The sequence below is a fragment of the Coffea arabica genome, chromosome 9c, assembly GCF_036785885.1.
Source record: "Coffea arabica cultivar ET-39 chromosome 9c, Coffea Arabica ET-39 HiFi, whole genome shotgun sequence".
NCBI lineage: Eukaryota > Viridiplantae > Streptophyta > Magnoliopsida > Gentianales > Rubiaceae > Coffea > Coffea arabica.
This window is the reverse complement of record NC_092326.1, coordinates 38016728-38040552: the sequence shown is the minus strand read 5'-3', so window position 1 is coordinate 38040552 and position 23825 is coordinate 38016728. Positions and strand designations below refer to the sequence as shown.

The following is a 23825-nucleotide window of genomic DNA, read 5'->3' as shown; positions in this document are numbered from 1 at the left end:
ATAGGACAGGAGATGTCCCCGTTCCTTGCCCTGTTTTTTAACGGAGGGAGAAAATAACCACCCGCCCTGCCTTATCCCCCATCTCATCAAGCCCCCGCAGGCAACGCCCTAATTGCCATCTCTATTTCAATGAATTTGTCCGTTAGGCAACCTTCTTCTTGATTGTCCGTTAGGCAATGAATTTGTAGTGGTGTTGTACTGGCAGGGCGGGGAAATATCTCAACAAGACTATTTTTCCTCGAGACTTCTTTACATATTTTTTACATGTACTTTTGCTTTCAAGCTGATGAGGGCCATTCCTTTTTCCAAATTTTGAAACATTTAAATGCCCAATTTTGGGTAAAAAATATAACTCATTTTCATGTCTGACTCAAAAGGGTAAGCTATGAATACTTGGCTTTGATATAACTTGCCTACATTTCCCACAACCTTTTAATATCACTTATTGTGATAGGGGTTTACATTATTACAACACTCAAAACATAAGGGCGCTATGCAAAATTGTTAGAAACCTAAAGGGAGGTTTATAAAATTATCCCCACTACAAATTTTGCAACCAGGATTAGGCACTATAACAGAAGTTGAAAATGTGCCAGATACAATATCATAGATTATATTACCACTTAATTAAGAGAATCTTCTTTAGAAGGAAAAAATACAAACAGAGCAATTAGCCTCTTTCAGTATCTTGGATGACTTTATGATGTTCCCTAAGCCACAAAAAGGCCCTCCACAATCATCGATATGGCGCCACACCAAGCAGTGAGTCCAGGCCAGACAACTGACATTGAAGAAAACTGTAGACTGACTCAGTCGTCATTGCAGCAATTCGAACCACAACACCTCTTCCCTGCAGAAAACAGGAAGGAGTTGGCATGTCTTCAAATGAAGAATGTAAAACGTATATTTAGTTAAACAAAATTTGACGCATGAAACAATTTGTACAAATGCTAAAATTTCCCTGACTTGACGATGCAGAGATGGAATTTTCACTACATCAATGTCAGTATAGAGGAAGCAGAAATTTCAGAAGCTATGCCAAACATTCTTACAGAAAATGTTACTTCAGTTTAAGAAAAGAAGCATTTTTTACAATAAGGAGTTCAAGAGAAAGCACGACTGTAAGGTGGAAAGCTTGTCAATCTTCAAGTCTAACCATCTGTGCATGTAATGGAGACAGGCAAAATTTACATAAATCAAGCTTCCACAAGGCATACAATGATCCATAAAAGATTAAGATATAAAAGAAAAAATATATACCACAATGCCTAACAGCAAAGTCATGCAATATACTTGCTTATGTCGTGTAACCCACTGATTAGTATAAGATTCTCAAAGAGCTATCCAAAGACATTAAAAATTCCATGAGGATCTTCAAGCATATATGACACGACTAGTAGAAGACCCTGACTGCAATTGTAGATGCAAAGCCTTGCAGATTAGTCAGTGGTATTAAACAAACACTAAAATAAAATTTCCTTGGAACAGAACCTATTGAATATTGACTGTAAAAAGAGCCTACCATTGCAAGAAAACTAACACCCATGTGAAAAAAATCTACCTTTTGACCCAAGACGCTGCAGGAGGCCAAAAAGCTCGGTCTGGTCAAGAAAGGATTGTCATCGATATCTCCATATCGTCCAGAGCTACCTGAAGGAATACGTAATTGCTGAGACATCAAGTTTTTCACATTTTCCTGAATTTGGTCTTGAATGAACTTCAGCTTTGGCCTAAAATTAAAAAGATTTGTAGTCCCTCAGACAACCAAGATTAAGTAGTGGAAAGGAAATAATCATATAAAGAACAAAAGTACTAGTTAAATTAATTCATCGAGTCAACACATACCCCAAAAGTATAACCATTGCAATCACTTGATAATCTTGCATCCGTTCAGCAATACTGCTATACCTTCCCTGCTCTAGCAATATCTGTGATCAAAGTAAAACAATCGGAGCCATTTAAATGAGAAGGATAACCATCATCTAGTTACAACAGAGTCAATCTTGTAGAAGGAAAAACTTCAGAGAAGAGAACTGAATTAAAGGTAACCATTCTTGGATCAACATTCTCTAATTAGTTCAGATGTAAAGAAAACAAAATGAGTTTGTTTTAGAGTCGGATGTATAGAAAATATCAAAAGCAAGAGTCTCCCAACGCAGGGGAGTCAAGAAACCCAAATGCAGAGAGCATTCTGAGACTTCACCAACAACTAATGCTTATTCATGAGTGAAAAAGGAAAACAAAAGATTCCTGATAGAGGTAAAAAAATTAGCTAAATGATCTCCATGTTGAAGACAATAGAAGACTGGGTAACATAACACCTGTGCATGCCAATGTGCTAGATGATCTTTAAGCAAGTCAAAGTTCAAAAAGTGCACCGAAGTTCCAAGTAAATCAGTTTGAAGATCTGAAGCTTGTATCTCCATGAGATGTTTGCATTTGATTATTTCAACAAATATCAACATTAATTGCTATGGAGAAACACATTCTCCAGGCTCAGTCCATCAGAATAAAGCAATTTCATCCAAAAGATCTTTTTTTTTTGGGGGAATTCATTTCAAAGATGTTTCCTATCATTAAGGCATCTAATCGACATTTGCTCAAAGCTGTTTGACAAAATTAATTTACCATGTTCCTGTAAACTGCAGTTGTCATGATTACAATATTCTATTGTCCAACATGACATATATTCCCAGGATTAAGGCCTGTATATGCATAAATTGATTAAAAGGACATTAAATGACCACAGGTTGAAAGCTCGAAAGCAATTAAAACAAAAAAAATACAACATTCTACAAAAATCTAAAGATATTCAAGATTGACATGAATCTATTGCAAGCAATAGTTCAAAAAATAAAAATTTCTTATAAGATTAAAATACTTCAGTTTCACCACTCTCTTCAATATCACACGCTTAGTATACAATGATGCTAGCATAGTTAAAAAACATGGATTGAGGATGACAATACCGTGTCAAGAAACAAAGGCTCATCAGCATCTAGAAAAATGTTGTTAGTGCTCTTGTAAAGTTCAAAGTCCCACTTTTCACCTCTTCCATAACGGCCACTAGTTATCCAATCAACAATGAGCAAGCTGGAGCTGGGAAAGACTTTGAATACTTGAGTTTGAGAATACTTTGCAGTTGAAAAACATGTAACTGGATCTGGAATCACAGCCAAAAGTGCATCACTTCCAATTCTTGCCTACTGTGCGGCACAAAAAAGCCGCTATTACCAATAGCTTTAAAACTCAGGAAAGATATTGCATAAGATAAGTAGGATACTAGATAATACAAACTTGGCTTGAGAAGCTAAAGTACTCTTCCCCAGCAACACTATTTTTTGAAGCAGCAGAAGGAAACACCTAGGTTTTTCAGCCATAATATCTTTTTTTTTTTTGGTCCAAAACAAGAACAAGCCAAGATGAAAATTCCGTCACTATGTCAGCATAGACAATTCATAGCCATGCACAGTACTTCTTTTTTTTTCAAAAAAATTTGCTTGCATAAAGTACTACATTTTTTGTATTTCAGATCCAATGGTAAATCCAAGAGGTGATTTAAAGATAACAAGGGGCTAAGAGAGTCTATTAAAGGTTCATGAAAAGTAATACAAAGAAAATGAAGGAAGCAGTTTAGACAAAGGTTTTACTACTAACTTTTTATTCGAATTTTGATATTGTTGATCAAATTAAGCTAGGATGAATCTTATTACTCCTAAGTCAGACATCCTCATACTACTTATTTGCCGTGAATCTAGATTCCAGTTTTCCAGCAGGTACCTCATTTCATGAGGTGAAGTTTTAGGTGTTCTTTTAGGAATGGTAGAAAAGCGTTGTAGAATAATCTAGCAAGTTTTTGTATCAGGGTCCTTATCTATAGATTAGCTTTGCATAGTTTTAATGTGGTATGACTCATGTGCTCTGTCAATAACTTGCAAAAGAGATTCATATGGCCCTTGAATGCTTGACCTAAACTTGTCTTGGAACATAAATGCATCCTAGGATTTCTTCTTATTGACCATCTTCTCTTCTAAACTGTACAGCTCCAATCAAAATCCTTATTCTAGCTGTCTTCTAGCCTGCACATCCTCTCTTTTCCACAAGTTCAGATTATTCTGTCCCAACCTCTTCCACTTCAAAATCAAACCATCCCTTCCATCCCAAGACAAACAAAGTTCAAAACCATTATTAGCAGCTTTAATTCCAGGCTTCCTCAAGTAGATCTACTTCATGACGTCCAAAGAAATAGACAATTCAGGACTAGAAAACTTTTCTGGTGAACAAATCTAACAGGAACTATGAAGTGTATCCCAATAAACAAGGGAGACAACTGGACAACTTGAATGTGTCCATAATTTCTATAAAAACAAATTGGCCCATCTCATGAATCAGGTTTCCCACATGAAATTTTAAGTAAACATAATATGATTTAAGAAAATAGCACTTTGCCCTCTAGCACTTTTATTGATTAAAAAGATGCAAAACTTGGCTTCAGAATAATGTTGGCAACATAATGCTAGTAACAAATATGTCGGTAACATAATGCTAGTAGCAAATTCTCAAAAGAAAATCAAGTGCACATAAAACTTGTACAATACTGCAAGCATCAGGAACATCTGAAGAAACTTTGAAGGCAATCAAAAGCAAACACCATCTGGAAAAGCATTTCATGTATGAGATCATTGAAAACGTGTCTTGATAATTACTACCTTTAATTAGGTGACAGACATGTTCAACTCCAATCCCAAATTAACATGTGAAATGCAGCCTAGGTCGAATTTTCCTTTATACTTTTTGACCAATCTAGACTCCACGGTGACAAACAAATCACTGTCGTGGGGAAACTGTTAAAAGTTATACCAGACATTAACAAACACAAACAGCAATAAATGCTGAATTAGCTTATTCATCAAGCAAAATGGTGATTACCTCCAGAACTTGTTCAGAGCACTTTGATTCCACAGATTTGTAGACCTATATATATACCAATGGTGTAAACCAAATTAACCAAGCATCATCAAAAAACGAAAGAAAAATAAAGTATTACAGAGTCCAACAATACTTAATAGCAAACGCAAAACAAAAACCATAAGGTGGGACATAGCATCAAAGATTTGACCTTTGTTGAAGCTTGAGTGGTTAACACTGTGGTGCACCCATCACCAACTGAAATATCACACTTTATAGCATCACCCTATTTATGCATACAACAAATTTAATCACTCAAACCAAAACATAGAACTATTGCAGACTATTCAACTATTAACAAAAAACAGAAACGCACAAAAACGATACACATCTCTTTATGCAGGGAAATGGAAAGTGTGCATACCGACACAATTCCACCACCATAAGTGATAGTGTAAATCCAAACAGCATCAATTTGAGAAGGACCCACCTGCCAAAACCACCATAAAAATGAAAACCCATGTCAAGAATCAAACGTTTTTTCTTGCATGCCAATATAATTACTTCAGAATGTTGGTTTCCGCTATAGGCATCAGTAGGGAGGGAACCTTATTGGGGATGATGAATTTAAGAGGATACTTTGAGTAGCAGTGAATAGCAGCTGACTTTCCACCTACCCTCTCCACTACCACCTTTCCTGTTTCCATCTCTGTCCCCGATTCTGTCAAAGGCTCAAAGTCCAATTCCTGTTGGGAATTTTAAGATGGGCTTACTGCAATTTCCTTCTTGTAATTTTAAGGTGGCAAAGAATTGGTTAATTTAAACTGCACCCCTTTATTTTTCGAAGAACTATCCTTAGACCCTTAAAGTTTAGAAGAAAAACTGCTGTACACCATTGATTTGATGCACGAGTTTTTGATCAAAACAGGCTAGAGAAATCAAAACTGAAGCACAAGTTTAAGGCCCCTCTTCACAGAAGTAATCAACAAGAGGCAATATAGTACATGTCGTTGCCATGGACTGTCATAACTATACAAGACAAGCTTTAGGTACTTCAATTTTCAATTTACTAGTAATATCTTATTTTCCTCATATTACCGTAAATTAATCACCAAATTCATAATCTAATCGACTTATTTGTTTTGTTGGATTTTTATTTGAAGAAGACCCCATTTCTAAAGAAGTAAATAGTCCTAATCAAGAGGAATAAGGTATACATTCTAGGTAATTATGTTCTGTCTTTTATCTTTACATGTGAATAAAATAATACTAGTGCTACTAGCATACTCTATGAGATGTGTTACAAAATAGACTAGTTATTATTGTAAGTTTTTTTCTTTTTTAATGTAATATATATATATATATATATATATATATATATATATATATATATATATATATAACCATTGGGATTAGTCTAATAGTCTAGAAAGAGTTCTTAGAATCTTCTTTGTCAGGTTTAAGGTTCAAATCTTATACTTGATAGTTTGGAGGAAAACATGGCTAAGTTGTATAGAGAAGATGTTAAATGCTGCGCTTTATCAAATTTTCTGTTTTAACATTTTTACTTGATTAACAAATGGAGAAGAAGAAAAAGAATTCAACCTTACCAAAGAGAATTCGATCAGTAAAATTGACAGTTTTGATCCATAATCTATAAAATCACATAACCAATCAAGCTAATTAATTGAATTGTGATTTTATTATGATATATTAACAAACTAATATTGTTTGTGTTTATCAACAAGTATATAAAATTGGTTTTGAATTATCTAGATGCCACATGAGTTTTTTCTTTATAGGGTTTTTTACAATCAGAATTTTGGAACATATTCTATACAATACGCTATTTATATATTAAAGAGTAAAGGTTTTTGGAAGGTTGTTATAAAGTTAACCATAAATTATCAACTGCATAAAATTAATGTTTGCCACTTTGTTGATTTAAGTTGGCAATTGTAGTAAATATTCAATATCATATATGAAGAAATCAAGTAGATACAATCAACACTATATGGCGTATGCTCATATTTTTCTTGCTTGAGTGAAAATGAATTTTGTTCAATGCCTTTAATATAAAAGAAATTCGATAAAATAGTGCAAGACTATAGTACCATGAGTAAAACAATTACCTCAGACAAATTTAAAAACCCGTGGTTCAGTAGATTTACCTCTATTCTACCATATACATGAAATCAAGTGTAAACAAAAACCATGCAATAAATTTGGCATGTTATAGTAGATTATCATTTTTTAAAGTACTTTAAGTTTTGCTAAGTATATTTCTATTCCCAAATTTATAGTATATATCTTAATAGTGTCAATATAATGTGCCTATGATTGAAAAATTATTGATTTTAAGTTCTAAACTCTCAATTATATTGTAATGTTAAAGGCACTTATGTATATGTTTCCTTTGAACATGATGCAGAAAGCAAAAGAATTATTCAAAGAAAATATATGCAAAGTGGAAGTGCAGCATCAATTCAAAGTCTAAACAGAGAAAAGGAAAAGATATACTGCCAATTGGAAAAAATGGTGCAAAGAAATAAGAAAGGAAGATTACTTAAAGAAAGAGCACAACGAAGCAAGTATTGCATTTGAGTTCTATTAACTTTGCTCATGTGTTGAGTACTAAAGCTAGATTATTGACCTGAAGACATCTCTCTTATATTGCAATTTCAAATTCTAGGTTTACAATTATGTTGGTTATTTTGTAAAAATAATTTCCAATTATATATTGTCTTCTTAAATTTCATTTGATGGTGCTTGTTTACTGCCGCACCCCATTTTTCGCGAAGAAAAAAAAAGGTTTACAAAAGATGTGATTTTATTTAAAAATAAGTGAAAAAGGACCTAGAATATAACTTTAAAGAATGCGACAGTTTGGCTCCAAAATTTAGTCTAAAAGGATTTTAAAGGAAATTAGGAGTCACCACTTGGTATTTAGTTTGGGTGTACCAAGTCACCCCAAAATATTTTTTTGACAAAAATAAAATAAAATAAAACCCTTTTTGACAACTCCAAGTCTTTGAAAAACAAGAGAAAATGGGTTCGAGAGTCATGATGAAGAAAGGGAAGGCAAAGGTTCAATTAACTTAAACCTAAGGCACCCTTTCAAACTAGTCTAAGCTAGTTGTGAGGTTTAGTTAAAATTTTCCTAATCTAACCCTTAAATTTATCACGTTTAGATGTTTCCTATATGAATGTAAATCTAAATTTAAAAAATGTCAGAAGGGTCAAAATATTCATCAAGGGTTTAATTGATACCACTCGCATTAATTGCAAAGTCCAAAATAATCCCTTGAAAGGGGTCACGAGCATGCATGAATGAAATTCAAAGAAAAAAAAAATAAAATTTTACATTTAGATATAAGTGGTCAAAGAATAGGAATGCAGCATAATGGATACAGGAGGCAAAAACTCACGACACAATTTTCTTATACAAGAATTAATGGGGTATTTAAACTAAAGAGTTATAATCACCCATATCCATGTTCAAAGAATAATTCTCCTAATATGAACAAGCAATGAACTAACTTATTCTATAATTTCTTAAATGAGATGCAATTCTAAATGATATAATTAGCACATATAAAGGGTAGGGGTAGAGGATAATATAATAGGAAATATCATGCAAATGAGAAAAAGATCCTAAAAATGAAAATATGCATGAAAATGTAATGAATATCACACAAAGATGAATCTAAGGCATGAACAATCTAAGGGCCTAACATTAGACTAACCCATTTCTAAAAGTCCTTATTAACGTTGGACTAGCAAGTAAACGGAGGAAGAAGACACAACTAGCATTGGATTAGTATGGTGACGTCATGTATTAATAATACATAATAAAACAAATAAGGTATAAATTAAAACAAATAAATACATATGAGCACATAGCACGTAACACGTAAACATAATATCTAGATGCAAAAATTCTAAGGAAAGCAGATAAAGCATATAACACATAAGCCACATAAACACATAACCTACGTATTACATCGGGGAGCCTAACTACAATATAAATGGGGAAAGTATGAAATAAACCTACCTATCCTATCTATTACATTGGTCTATCTAATTACAATTTTTGTAAAAAAAAAATTATCTATCTATTATGTCTTGAGGTATTTAAGCACCTCTCAACTAATTAAAAAATTAACTAAACAAATATAAGAAAATTTGAATGAACATTTAAATCAAATAAATAAAACATATAAAAATATATAAACACATAGGAACATGCAGGAGCACATAAAAGCACATAATTGACATTGAAACAATAACAATAGGGGTACCTCCCATTTGAAGTGGTGACTAAATGGAAGTCAAATTGCCCTATTTATACTCAAAATAAACAAAAGAATCAAGGCATCAATTTAATTGAAAATAATAATAATGATAAAATACTAAATTCACATTAATATGTCAAATATAAAAAAACTTAAGAACATCTAAAAATTACAAGTTAAATATATTCAAAAGTAACATAATTAGCTATTAAAGAAAAAAAACAATCATAATAAAAAGAGTCAAAATTCACTAGGGACAAAATTGCAAAAATGGAAAACTTTTGGGAAAAAATATATTTTTTCAAAATTTAAGGGTCAAAATTAAATAAAAGATAAAATCTAGGGACCAAAATGTAATTAATTTAAGGACTTAAGTGAAAGAAATTTAAAATATTCCGGGCTGCAGTAAAACTACTCCAAAGATCAGGAGCTAAAGTGCAAATTAGCCAGCAGATCTTATTAAGAAAACAGGCCACTGGGCCATTCTCTATTTATTTTCGGGCCAAAGTCCAAGCCAAAATACCCAGGCCAGCCCGTCTGGTTATCACTCAAGCCTGACAAAAAATACATGGGCTCTGACCTACTAACCCAACTAAAACCCAAAAGAAATAAACCAAAACCTACTCCCAAAACCCAACCAAATATAACCACAAGCCCACCTAAAAGAAAACATTAACCCAAACCTTTTTTTCTCTTCTTTTCTTTCCTTTCTTTTATTTTCTTTCTTTTTCCTTCTCTGCTTCTTCATTCTTCTTTCACCCGAGAAGCTGAACTCCTCCCTCCTGGCGGCTATGGCCGCCTCCGGCGGCACCGCTGCCGGACCGCCGCCGGACGCGGCAAATTTTCCTGTCTTCAAATTTTCTCAAAATACAACCCCCACTCGATTTTTCGCATAGAATCCGTTTTTGAAGTTAGTTTTTACAAAAAATGACCCGAAAGTGGCCAAAATAGCAAAATTCAGTCCAGTCTTTATATATTTTTTAAACACTCAAATCTTTCACCAAAAATCCTAAAAATTATACTATAACACTCCTCACAACTTCAACAATACAACTATGATTTTAATTTGACAAAAAAACAACATAAAAGGGCTAAAATAAAGCAAAACAGCCCCTTAAAATTCGTTTTTTCCATTTTGACATTTTTTCAAACAATTAACATGCATTCACAGAGCCGATTCTTTTTTCTTTAACTTTTATTCATGGGTAACCCCAAAACTTCAACAACATTAGTAGCAACAACAATAAACGGAACCAAGGGACAAATAAACATCAAAACATGTATTTAATTTAATAAATTAAGGAAAGGAAAAAGCTGGAAAAAAGAGAAAAAAGAAATACCTCAATGAAGAATGTAGTCTCTTGACTAAAAATTTGATGAAATTACAAGCTCCAACCCGGTTGCTGTCTCTTTGTTGTGTGTGAATGTGTTGGGAGAAAAGGAGCCGAAAGGGAGAGAATGAGGTTTTGTATTGGTGTTTGTTTGTGTAGTTGAGAGAAAACATAGAGCCGAGAATGAGTGATATTTGTTTGTGTTGTTGTTAACACAAAAAAAAAAAAAAGAGAGGGAGGATTGAGAGAGAGCCGAGAGAAGAGTGCGGGAGATTGAGTGTTGTTAAGAAAAATGAGAGCGAGCCTTCTGAGAGAGAGAGCCGAGAGATTTGTATATGGGAGCAAGAGTGGAGTCTTGTGTGTTTGGTTAGTAAAAATGAGTGCAAAAATGGATAGATCATTTGGTGAAAGAGAAATAATTAGGATGATTTTTTATTTCATGATTTTCTTCTTTCTTTTTTGTTTGTTTGTTTGTTTTTCTTTTTCCTAACATAAACCTGCAAAAATGAGAAAAATACACATTAAAATGTAAGAAAATAAATAACTCATTAAATAGAAAAAATTTAAAAAAAATATTAAAAATTGATAAAAATTTTGTGTCTACATTTACCATATATCTATATTGCAAAATTAGATTTAATGTTTGAATCCTAGATATGAACATATTGTTTGCTGGTTAGGACATGCGATATTAAGAAAGGAAAAGTTATATGTACTAGAACAACAATTATACACTTCCACATACTACCCTACCTTCATAAATAGCTATCATTATGAATTGTCTTTACTAAAAAATGTGAAATAAAAAGGAATATTAGTTTATTGGAAGAGTAATTTCTATTGGATTAGTTTATTTTAGCAAGAGGTATACTATGACACTATTATTTGCAACAAAAATTTATTTAAACATATTAGTAATTAAGTTACTAGTGACGATTTCTGCATAAACTTAAGATTTCTTGTTCTTGGTGTATTATGTTATCTACACGTTTCAAATGTATTATTTCATTATCCAATTCATACTAAATCATCCATTGCTTTATGCATTGATATGTAGAGGAAATGTAGGATATTTTTCTAATTTACCGATAAAATGAGGATACATAAAGAAGATAGCAACTACTTTTACACCACTTTCCTATAATTTTCCTATTGACAAAAACATTACCAAATATTATTACATAATGTCTTTTTAATCCATGCCTAAACAAGCTTAACATCCTTATACTATATAAGATTGAGTTTTGGTCAAAGAGGAGGTTGAATTTCAACCGCATAGGTAGGGGCTTTTTGAAAATTCCTTATATTATGAAGTGTTTTGCAAGTTGAAGGTACAAGTTAGGAAAGCCTGTGATTAGGTATATTAACCGAAATGACCTCCTTTATAGACATTTAAAACTTTAAATGTGGTTGCGTGTTTGGATATTTATGGTATGTGCAATTAATCTGGAACCATTTGTTGCTTTTGATACAACTCATATAAGCATGTGGGTTTGTGTAATTACTGAAATGGCCTTTACACAGCACACGTACAACTCTTGAGCCACAGACAGCTGTTTGGGACTCGCGCTTTGGTTGAAATTGCCTAAAATGAGTCTTGGTCGCTCTTATAGACAACCGTTTGTGTCTGTAACTTGAACAGCTTTTTTCCCGCTGTTCTTGGCCACTGTTGCCTAATGTTTCATGAGCTTTCCGGATAGCTTCATGTTTGCATCTGGGTATTAGTTTTTGTATTCTTTGGATGTTGTCTCATGATATTGTTAGCTTTACCGTTCTGATTCCCAGCTTGCCTTTTCATTTTCTCTCAGGTGTGAACTCCACTATTTTGCTGTCATTTATGCCTGAATTTAACGGCCATAAACATGGGTTTATTAATGACTCCATGTCTGGCCTTTGGGATTGGATCTGTTTCCCCCCTTTCAGTTTCGAGGATTGGGATTTTCCATGCCTCTTCCTTTCCCCTCTCATCCGAGCTTATGTCCGAAAGACCCCATTTCTTTGACATTATAGCCTCAATTAAATAGTCAAGCGTTTGTAAGTTAATGCCTAAACGGCTGCGCATTGATTATGCTTATTTCAATACCTCCTCTTTCGTTTTCTTCGGTTTCACCCTTTTAATATTCTGGGATTTGGGCTATTTTTTATGCCTTTCTACCGAGCATCTCAGAATGTTCTTTAGCTGCAACTACTCCTGGTGGTTTAACTTGAGGTAAGATTTTTTCCACAATTTTGTCGTTCATGTGGGTGGTTTGGACCATGTGTGGCGTCGATGTGTGCTTAATTCCTAAAATTTGACACTTGGCCCTTGTAATTTATCTGCAACATACAGATTTTTTCACAAATTTAGAAGGCCTCTGTAATTTGACTGGTTTGCTTATAATGTTATAGGTTCGGGATAACAGCAAGAAGAAGTTCTCGGTGGGGTTTCTGGAATAAGGTTAGCTTTCTGGGTATCAAGTCATTTGTGTGGCTTTCTAATATTTGTCACTACGGAACAACATCTGCATCCTAAAATACCGAAAGTGCAATAAGCGCAACTGAAGTAGCCGACAACCCAGACCTCAACTCTAAAGGAACACAAATGGATGTTGCAATACAAGCAGTGGAGACAAAGAAAAGAGACATCTCAATCACTTTGACACCCTCACCGTCTACAAAGTCCAGTGAAGGAACCAGTGGTACAACCCCTGTAAAACAAAATGAAAAAATCACCAAGAAGCAACGTATCTGAATGCTGCCTATGACAGCATCTAAAAGATTTTACTACTATTACTATCACTAAATAAGTGGATATACATAATGTCCTTTTGAACTACTCTATTATCTATCTGGATCATGGGAAACCTATTTGTCCGTACATTTTTTGGAATTTGCTGCATCTACTTATTTGTCTTTGGGAACTTGCTGATTCTAATATTGGATGGCTTTTATGTTGTTTGTCTCATAATCGTATCTGCTTCTAATTATGTCGCACAATGTACTATTTTTAGTTCAACGAAAACACTTCTTTAATCACAGGCACCAAACACTCGCGCGGTGCGCGAGCACTCCCCCTAGTATTATTATACGGTTGTGTATGTAAAATAACATCCAACAAGCTTTAAAAAACTTAATTGGACAATGTTTAGTGGTGGCTCATATATTTTATAGATCAATCATTTATACATTATCAATGTATACATCAGTGAACCCAAATGCATGTTATCTACGTAAATTTTGAATTTCAAATTTAAACTCAAATTATGATCTAGGCATGCTTGTATATACATTGATAGTGTATAAAAAATTAATCCATATTTTATGATAAAATTTTAATTTAAAGAAATGAAAGGCCTAAGAAAAATGATGGATGAGATTGTATGTAAATATATGACACATAGCTTTTAGGGCCCGTTTGGGGTTGTGGTAACTTATTAAAAAGCACTTTTTCAGTAGAGCTTTTTAATAAAAATACTTATCAACTATTTAAGCATTTTTAAATATATTGTTTGAGATATAATTCAATAAGTACTTATTGTAATAGATCATGTGTAATTTGATAATTTTTAAAAGTGTTATCTCTTTGTTTGGTTCATAATATAGGCTAAGCTGATTAAATTTGATGTTTTATTTTTTAAATCACAAAATCTACTCTAAAAGCATCAAATTTGAGCTTTTGCAAAAAAAAAAAAAAAAAAAAACTTTTAACACCAAAAGCTCTATTCCAAAATTTGTGGGATGATGTTTATCAAACAATTTAAAAGTATTCTTAGTACCTAAAAGGTCTTTTTTTTACCAAAAGTATCACAACGCAAACAGGGCCTAATATGGGAAATCTATCATTCGATTATGGACAATATGGAAAAAAGATGAAATAAAAAAATAACTTAACCAATACTAGAACAATAACGTAATAAAAAGTTAAAGACCCTTTTAAGACATGCATGTAGTGAAAACAAAAACAGTTAAAAGAATCAAAATAAGGAAATAGTGAGAATTAAATAAAATGAATTTTTATAAACTGTTGCCTATTTTTGCATTTATCAATTTTGTATCATTTACCGATACAATATTGAGTGAATTACACGTGTCATCTTACAATGTCTTCGATTAGATTCAGATAAAGAACTTTCTTCCAACAAGCTGGACAGTTGCGTGCCTGATGAAGATTTTCATTAGGTATGAAACATTTAACTCCAAAAAAATAGAAAAATTATTCTGATTTTTTGATTTCATAATGTTCAGTTGCATTTAACAGATATATTTTTTAAATTTCTTTTTTTGTTTGTAATTTTAATGCTCTATTACCTATTACTACTATAAAAGAAACACCCCGTGTTTAATTAACCACCATAACAAAAAGAGGGCGAGAAGAAAAGAAAACTGACATGTTTAAGGTGCTGCAAACTCAATGGGACCCCTACTGGGACGTGGCATGATACAATTGGACATTCGCAACAAGAAGTGACAGGGTCAATTTGCCCAAACCCTTCCAGGGTTTTCCATTCCACCAGCCCGATTCAAATTACTTAACACTTGTCTCGCTCAAATCGTAAAAAAGCAGCAGAGCCCTCCAAAAACTTCCCTCACTCTCACACAGCAAATCCTCTCTATTTCTCTGTCGATTGAACCAGAAAAATGCACACCCCAGTTTTAGTCCTCAATAAGCAATTTTACTTCATTTTTAGTTTTTTATTCCTTGTTTTGCAGTTTTTTGAGTTCTTCTATTTCTGTTTTAGCCCCCTAGATTTTACGATTTATGAGAAACAAGTTTTGATCTTTGGTAGCAGACGATGTTTAGGTAAAGTAGGGTTGAGTTGAAGAGTAGAGAAATGCATTTTCATACTTAGTTTGTCATAAAGTCAAATTGAAGGCGTGAAGACAAAAGAAGAAAAGGCGTGAAATAGGTAGAAGAAACAAATGAAGGCGTGGTTTCAAGACCACGCCTTAGCTAGAAGATGATTCTACAACAAACGCACAAGAAGATACTGAAGCTCGAATAACAAACTTTCAAATTGGCTGCAACGGCCTCTCAGCCACTTGGTCACGCCAATTAGAAGATATGAAGTTGGTAATCAGCTGGTAGTCTATATATAGGATAGAGTGAATGTAATAAGCAAGCATTTTTCGTGTAATTTCAACAAAGATTGGGGCCGAGCCTCTTTTTGTTTCTTCCCCTCAAATTCCTTCACCCTTGTTCATCCTCTTAGCCTTTCCCGCCCTTTCTGTAACTCTTAATTCATACATCAGTTATAGCTTTCTGAGTCAAATTCACAACTTATCTCTTCAATTGATTAATTGTTATTGAGTTGATTTATCAATTCCTGTTATTAGATTTGGAAATTCCACATAGCTCAGTCTGGTACCATTACAGTGGTATCAGAGCTATCTACGAGCCATTAGGGATGACTAAAACATAGGAGGAGATGATGAGGAAGGACCTGACTGAACTAGAGAGTGTAATGAGGATATTTGCCAATAAGAATGATGGACTGGAGCAAGCCATGAGAGCCATGGAGTAGAGGCAAGAGAGTACTGAAAAAACTATTAAAAACTTGGATCAGAAGTATGAGAGCATGATGAATATGATGGCGCAGATGATGGCCAAATTGACTGACAAGGAAAAGGGAAAAGAAGGAAATAGCTCAGGAGGATATCAGAAATTGGATCTGGTCTGCAAAAAACCTGAGAAAGCAGAAGGTAGAGGAGGGAACAGGTTGCCAAAACTTGACTTCCTTGTGTTTGATGGAGAGAATCCTAGGGAATGGGTCAGGAGAGCTAACAAGTACTTTCAGATCCAGGGAGTAGAAGAGGAGATAAAATCTGATCCGGCTCAACTGCATCTCAAAGGGAAGGCGGACATATGGTTCCATGGAATGTACCATGGGAAAACTGAAGTTCCATGGGAGGAGTTGTCCATGGCAATATGCGAGAGATTTGGAGGAGGAACACCAGAAGAGACCATAAAAGAGTTCAATAAGCTGACACAGACAGGGAGTGTGACTGATTACCTGGAAAAATTTGAACTGCTAAAATCCCTGGTAATGCCTCTACTACCTAATCAACCCGATTCTTATTATAAATCTTGTTTTTTGAGTGGCTTGAAGGGTGAGATTGTAAACATGGTGAGAATGGCTAGACCTCACACTCTAGCAGATACTATAGAAGCTGCTAAGCTGCAAGAGAAGAACTTAGAAGTTATAAGGAGGGCACAAAGGACGTTACCCCACGGAGCTCTATTCAATCCCAATTCCATGGGGAACAGTAGGCTAAATCCTGTCCCACAACTGAGGAACAAATGGCACAATGAAGGTTCTAAAGTACTCAGGGATAGTGACCACAGGGGGCACAGGGTAGGGGGAACCACAGCAGACCAATTCAGGAAAATCTCTCCCACAAAATTCAACTACAGGAGAGAGAAGGGACTATGTTACAAGTGTGCAAAACCTTACACTTTAGGCCACATCTGCAAGCAAGATCAGATTCAGTATATCTTGGAGGATGAGCTCACTAAGCTGATTGAAGTAATTGATGGGGGAGTGGATGAAGGAGAAGAGTTCTGTGATTTTATTGAGGGAGGAATCAGTAACGAGAGGATAGAGGTTTCAATTCGCACATTATCTGAGGGAAATGGACACATTACCTTTAAATTGAAAGGGGCACTTGCTGGAAGGGAACTCCTAATTCTGGTTGACAGTGGCAGCACCCATTTTTTTCTAGATGAAAGGTTGGCTTCTCACCTACAACTGCCAGTGGCAAGAGCCCCCCTGACAGTTAGAGTGGCCAATGGGAAGAAGCTGGAGTCTAGACAACTTAGCAGACTCCTGAATTGGAAGGTTTCGGGACATGAGTTTCAGCACAACTTCAACACTTTGCAGCTAGGGAGCTGTGATATGGTACTGGGGGTGGATTGGCTAGCCAGATATAGTCCCATCGAATTTGACTTCAACCAGCTGAGCATGAAGTTCTCCAAAGGGAATGAGGAAGTGGAGCTGAAGGGTGAATCTAATAAGCTAAAGCTGACAGCCATTAAAGGGAGCAAGTTGGCCAAGTGGAGAAGGAAGCAAGAATATGGAGTCACTGCATTTCTCACCATAGTGGAGGAGGGACAGGAAGGACAGGAAGAGATGCCAACAGGAGTGAAAGAGATGCTGAATCAGTACCAAGATATATTTGCTGAACCACAGGGTCTACTTCCTCCTAGGAGCCATGACCATGGGATACCACTCAAGGAAGGTGCCAGACCATTCCAGATCAGGCCCTACAGATGCCCTTATGTGCAGAAGTCAGAAATAGAGAGGTTGGTAAGGGAGATGATACAAATGGGAATTATACAGCCTAGCAATAGCTCCTTTGCCTCTCCTGTCTTGTTAGTCAAAAAGAAGGATGGAAGCTGGAGGTTCTGTGTGGACTACAGGCAACTCAATGAGCTCACAGTGAAGGATAAATTTCCAATGCCTCTGATTGATGAACTGATTGATGAGTTACATGGATCCAAGTATTTCACTAAAATTGATCTAAGGGCAGGTTACCATCAGATTATGGTCAAAATGGAGGACATACACAAGACTGCATTCAGGACTCATCAGGGACTGTACGAATTCAAGGTGATGCCATTTGGACTAACTAATGCCCCTGCTACATTTCAGAGCTTAATGAACCAAGTTTTCAAGGAGCAATTGAGAAAATATGTGATAGTGCTCTTTGATGACATCTTGGTGTACAGCCCCACATTGGAAGCTCATCTCCAACATGTAGCAGTAGTTTTGGACCTATTGAGACAACACCAACTGTTTGCAAAACAGAGCAAGTGCTGCTTTGCACAGACTCAAATTGAGTACTTAGGCCACATAATCTCTGCTGAAGGAGTGTAGGCAGATCTTAAGAAAATTGAAGGGATGATGGACTGGCCAAAGCCTGGAAATGTGAAGCAACTAAAGAGGTTCCTAGGATTGATAAGCTACTACAGAAAATTTGTGAGAGGTTATGGTTCCATAGCCAAACTTCTAACAACATTGCTGAAGAATGGGGGATTTCGATGGACTGAGGAGGCTGAAGAGGTATTCCAGAGGCTTAAGATGGCTATGTGCAGCACACCTGTGCTAGCCTTGTCAGATTTCAACAAGACTTTCATCATAGAAACTAATGCATGCTATGGAGGGATAGGAGTTGTGCTTATGCAAGAAAGGAGGCCTATTGCTTATTTAAGTCAGAGCTTGGGAACAAAGAATTTGGGGCTGTCCATCTATGAGAAGGAGCTTTTGGCACTGGTCATTGCAGTTACCAAGTGGAGACATTATTTGGAAGGTCATCACTTCATAATCATAACAGATCACCAAAGCCTCAAGTATTTGCTTGAACAAAGGGCCACAACTCCACTCCAATAGAAGTGGCTCACTAAGTTGTTGGGGTTAAGCTATGAAATTCAAAACAAGAAAGGTAGGGAGAATGTTGTTGCAGATGTACTATCCAGGAGAAGCAGCAAGGAGGAAGGGGAGATTGCAGAAACGACATGTGTCATTCCTGAGTGGGTCAAGGAGGTGGAGGAAAGCTACCAAGGAGATGAAGAAGTTTAGGAGATGATCAAGAGTCTGATTCTCACACCAAGTTTCCTACAGAACTACTCCTATCAAAATGGGATAGTCCAATACAAGGGAAGAGTGGTAGTTGGAAAAGAAGGGCAAATTAGGAGGAAAATCATCACTGCCATCCATGACTCACAGCTAGGAGGCCACTCTGGTGTACAAGCTAGCCACCTAAGAGCCAAGTAGTTCTTTCACTGGCCAGGGATGTATAAGGAAGTCAAGGATACAGTACTGCAGTGTAACACCTATAGGAGATGCAAGGATGAGCATGTTGCTCATCCTGGTCTCCTGCAACCACTACCCACATCACAGTACTCCTGGAGTCATGTCACCATGGACTTAATTGAGGGGTTGCCTACTTCAGAAAGAAAAGACGCTATCATGGTCACAGTGGACAGGTTCACTAAGTATGCTCATTTCACCAGCCTAACTCATCCTTTTGATGCTCCAATCGTGGCCAGAGTCTTCCTGGACCAAGTTTGCAGACTACATGGAATGCCACTGAGCATGCTGTCAGACAGAGATAAGGTATTTACCAGTCAATTCTGGACAGAATTATTCTCACTAATGGGGACTGAACTATGCTTAAATACTGCCTATCACCCTCAGACAGATGGTCAATCTGAGAGGGTGAATCAGGTACTTGAAATATATCTACGATGCATGACACATCAAGAACCTAAGAGATGGAATGCCTGGCTATCAATGGCAGAATGGTGGTATAACACCACTTATCACACTGTCATACAGATGAGCTCCTTTGAAGCATTGTATGGAATGAAGCCACCACAGCTAGCTTTAGGTGTATATTCACACTCTAAGGTGGCCACGGTGGCAGATCACTTACAAGAAAAAGAGAGAATGGAAGGATTGCTTAAGAAGAACCTAGAGGAGGCCAAAAACAGAATGAAGGTCTATGTAGATAGAAGGAGGACTGAGAGGGAATTTGAGGTTGGAGATTGGGTGTATCTTAGGCTGCAACCTTACAGGCAAAACTCTGTGGAAATGAGAAGTAGCACTAAACTATCATCAAGGTACTTTGGGCCTTATCAAGTAATTCAGAAGATAGGAAATGTGGCCTACAAACTTTAGCTCCCAACTTCATAAAAAATGCACCCAGTCTTTCATGTTTCCCTGCTCAAAAGGAAGATAGGACAGAAGGGGGTTCCAATGTTACAACTGCCAGAAACAAATGAGAAGGGTCACTTAAGGGTAGAGCCAATGGCAGTGCTGGATTGTAGGATTGTTAAGAAGAAGAATGCAGCAGCAGTCCAATGGCTAGTATAATGGTGGGGAGCCTCTCCTGCCGAAGCAACGTGGGAAGATGCAGAAGAGATAGAACTCAAATTTTTAGAATTCCAATCTAAGGACAAGATTTAATTGCAGGGGAAGCTATTGTCATAAAGTCAAATTGAAGGTGTGAAGACAAAAGGAGGAAAGGCGTGAAATAGGTAGAAGAAACAAATGAAGGCGTGGTTTTGAAACCACGCCTTAGCTAGAAGATGATTCTGCAACAAACGCACAAGAAGATATTGAAGCTCGAATAACAAACTTTCAAATTGGCTGCAATGGCCTCTCGGCCACTTGGTCATGCCAATTAGAAGATATGAAGTTGGTTATCAGCTGGTAGTCTATATATAGGATAGAGTGAATGTAATAGGCAAGCATTTTTCATGTAATTTCAACAGAGATTGGGCTGAGCTCTTTCTGTTTCTTTCCCCCAAATTCCTTCACCCTTGTTCATCCTCTTAGCCTTTCCCGCCCTTTCTGTAACTCTTAATTCATACATCAGTTATAGCTTTCTGAGTCAAATTCACAACTTATCTCTTCAATTGATTAATTGTTATCGAGTTGATTTATCAATTCCTGGTATTAGATTTGGAAATACCACATAGCTCAGTCTGTTATTTTTTTGTTTTCAATCTTGGTTCTTAATAAATTGTTTGTTTGTGATTGAGCAGAGGATACTTTGAGACGAGAGTCCGGAAATAAGGTGCACTATGCTAACATCCAAGCATCTAAGGTATGAAGTGATTGCATTTGGATTTTTTTTTAAGATAGACAAATAATACTTTATTATTATTTTTTGTTTTAGTAGAGTCATACATGTGATTGGCATTGATTGAAATAGTTGTTGCCTTTATTATTCGAATGTCTTTGTATAGGTGGTGAGGTAACTAAATTTGTTGGGGGAACTGAAAAGAAACTTTGTTGATATTAAGAGTCAATTGAAAACTTAGATTTGGTCAACATAGTGGCATCAAGAAGAGATTTTTCGGATTATGGTGAATTGTTGAATTTGGATGTTGTTCGGAATGGGTATTTGAAAATGTTATTTGTGTTTCCTCTGCTTTTGTCATTTGAAGTTTTAGAAGTTAAGGTGGTTAGGCACAATACTGAATGTGGTTGACTAAGGCTATGTTTGGATCTTTTTGGAAGTGATGATTTGAGGTCTTAAAGATATACTATTGAAATATCAAAAAGATTTGAAAAAACTATTCGCATGTAGCTGTATGTTTCACTGGATGTCATAGTTATGGTATGGAACTTTTTCTGTTGGTTGACATGGAAGTAATCTGACATGCATTTAAGCTATGGGTCCCATTCAACCATTTCTACATTTCTTTCCGTGGATACAAAATTCTATGTACTGAAGGTTGGCATACTTGTCTTAATTGCATTGTTCATCTATACTCCCCGGCTGTTGCAGACATTATTCGCACCACTTTGGGTCCTCGATCTATGTTGAAGATGCTTCTTGATGCACTGGAGGTAATAGTTCTGCTTGTGCATTATTAACAGCCAATTGATATATGTGAAAGCATTTGCCTCTTTGTCTTTGACATCATTTCTGCCACTCAAATCTCTAGATTTGAGGGTGGGATGGAGAGATAATGTTTATTTGTAGATATTGATTGCGGTCATCCTCTAATAATTCGCAGATTAACCTGACTGCCTTGCTTTGTCTCAACCTAGAGAAATTTATCCCTTCCATTTCTTTTTTAATGGGCACATGGGTGGGAAGCAATTTGCAAATATGCTTTTGTAATGAAATGGGAGTTTTTTTCTCTTCTCATCTTTTGAGTGGAATGCAGGACTTTTTCACACTTTTGCAATCTAAGTTTTCCCATTTTAAACTCTCTCAAACACTCTTTGATTTTTGATTAATAATATGTTTAAAGAAAGAAAAATGACAAAACAAAAAGAAAATATACATTAACTAAGTATTGTATTTTTAGGCCACTTAACATCAATTTTATTATGATTCTTTCTAAACAATTCTAACTAATATACACAAAAAAGACAAAATTATTGATGAAAGTATAGGACTAAGAAGAGCTCCCATTAACCCTCCAATTGTTTTTTTGTTATGAGTTGAAAGTATAGGACTGAGAAGAGCTTTGCATCGATGCCTTTATCATCAGCTTTAGGACACATTGGGAATAATAAATTTTTGTATCAACTTTTAAAGTATAAAATTGTCATATTGAAAATAAGCTTTAGTGCCCACAAAGTTTCCGTCCTTTTTTTTTTTCCAATTTTGGGCAAAAAAATTTTCACCAATGAGAGGAGTTTTTATCCATTCATTTCATTTCTTTTCTATCCTTATTATAACTCCCAAAGAAACGAAATGATAAGACTTTCTTTCAAGAACCTATCTTTTTCTACCCTTTTCTGTCCATCCAAATGAAGCCCAAATCAGCATCCAATACTGTTCGGCAAGAAATTTTCTTTATTTGGATTTCAAATCAATCGTACTGCTAGATGAACCGTATCTTGAAAGGTTCCTAGCCTATTGACAGGTGTCGGGCCTGTGCAATAACAAAACTTGATCAACTAAAGTTAATTTTTGTAGATAGTGGTATGCAGAGTCGAATCCATAGGGGATTGAGTATAACTGTTTCTTTTCAAATTCAAAATAACCAGGGGGTATTTTGTGTAGAAGGTGACAATCAAATAAATGCAAATAAAATCCAAGAAACTACTAAAAATTAAATAACAAATTACTAAAATCAAATGAGTGATAATTAAGAATCTAGCCAAGAAATAACTTCAGCAATGGTTCACCTAATTGTTCATCGATGCAAAGCCAATTTCAATTATTTACCAATAAATAGATTATAATTGCTAAACAAGCGATAACAGTCAACCCCTCCTTACTGTGTCGGTGATTAAGGTACGCCCGTTAACCACTACTCTAATTGAGAAATAATCTTAGGTACGCCCGTAAGATTTAATTCCCCAACTGCCTTACGTATTAGAGGAACCCTATTCTAACCAAATAACGCACTACCAGGGTTATTTTAAATTAGCCCGTGTATTCTCCTGATACATGTCTAATTATGCCAGTTGTCACTATTTTAAAGTAATTAAACAATTACAAATTTAATGCCTCCATTGACAATAGGTTATTAAATTAACTAATTATTCGGATCCAAGACAATCAATTAATTGAATAACTATAAACACTGTAATCAGAAAATATGCAAATATCAATAAATAAAAAAAAGATAAAATTAAATCGATCTCACAATTTTTAGGCGAACCAAAACCTCCGTTGTTCCTTGACTAGAAAAAGGAATTTAATTTATCTTTAACAAATAAAGCACACAGGAAATCGAAGCAACCATAGCGGCCATTGACTCCGAAATTGAAAAAATTCAATTCGGTTTGGCAACAAAAAGAAAGTCAATATTACAAAGAATGCTCAATTGCTTTTCTTTGTC

The 23825-nt window shown here is 35.4% G+C and overlaps 2 protein-coding genes across 4 annotated transcripts; one reads left to right on the top strand and one right to left on the bottom strand.

The window, feature by feature from the left end:
- Positions 1-398: 398 nt before the first annotated feature.
- Positions 399-10889, bottom strand: LOC113707748 (urease accessory protein D-like). Of its 3 annotated transcripts, XM_072065126.1 has the most exons (10): positions 10544-10889; positions 9210-9249; positions 5517-5654; positions 5333-5398; positions 5120-5194; positions 4930-4974; positions 2970-3203; positions 1846-1928; positions 1562-1730; positions 399-850 (listed from the first exon to the last, which is right to left on the bottom strand). In XM_072065126.1, the coding sequence occupies exons 3-10, from the start codon at positions 5613-5615 to the stop codon at positions 737-739; spliced, it is 885 nt and encodes a 294-aa protein (XP_071921227.1). In that variant the 5' UTR covers positions 5616-5654; positions 9210-9249; positions 10544-10889; the 3' UTR covers positions 399-736. The 3 variants fall into 3 exon arrangements, with proteins under 3 accessions (XP_071921227.1, XP_027085860.1, XP_071921226.1); XM_027230059.2 differs by lacking the exon at positions 9210-9249; XM_072065125.1 differs by lacking the exons at positions 9210-9249; positions 10544-10889 and having other exon boundaries at positions 5517-6187.
- Positions 10890-16101: 5212 nt separating this feature from the next.
- Positions 16102-18387, top strand: LOC140014228 (uncharacterized). Its single transcript, XM_072064657.1, has one exon. The coding sequence runs from the start codon at positions 16102-16104 to the stop codon at positions 18385-18387; it is 2286 nt and encodes a 761-aa protein (XP_071920758.1).
- The last annotated feature ends 5438 nt before the right edge of the window (positions 18388-23825 follow it).

What these genes read in the sequence shown, in the direction of transcription:
- LOC113707748 (XM_072065126.1), bottom strand. Translation starts at nt 5,615, where the DNA reads ATGGAAACAGGAAAGGTGGTAGTGGAGAGGGTAGGTGGAAAGTCAGCT. An exon ending in CCACTCAAGCTTCAACAAAG is followed by an intron (nt 4,975 to 5,119) that starts GTCAAATCTTTG and finishes GTATATATATAG; the next exon opens with GTCTACAAATCTGTGGAATC. An exon ending in GCAATGGTTATACTTTTGGG is followed by an intron (nt 1,731 to 1,845) that starts GTATGTGTTGAC and finishes TTTTAATTTTAG; the next exon opens with GCCAAAGCTGAAGTTCATTC.
- LOC140014228 (XM_072064657.1), top strand. Translation starts at nt 16,102, where the DNA reads ATGGCGCAGATGATGGCCAAATTGACTGACAAGGAAAAGGGAAAAGAA.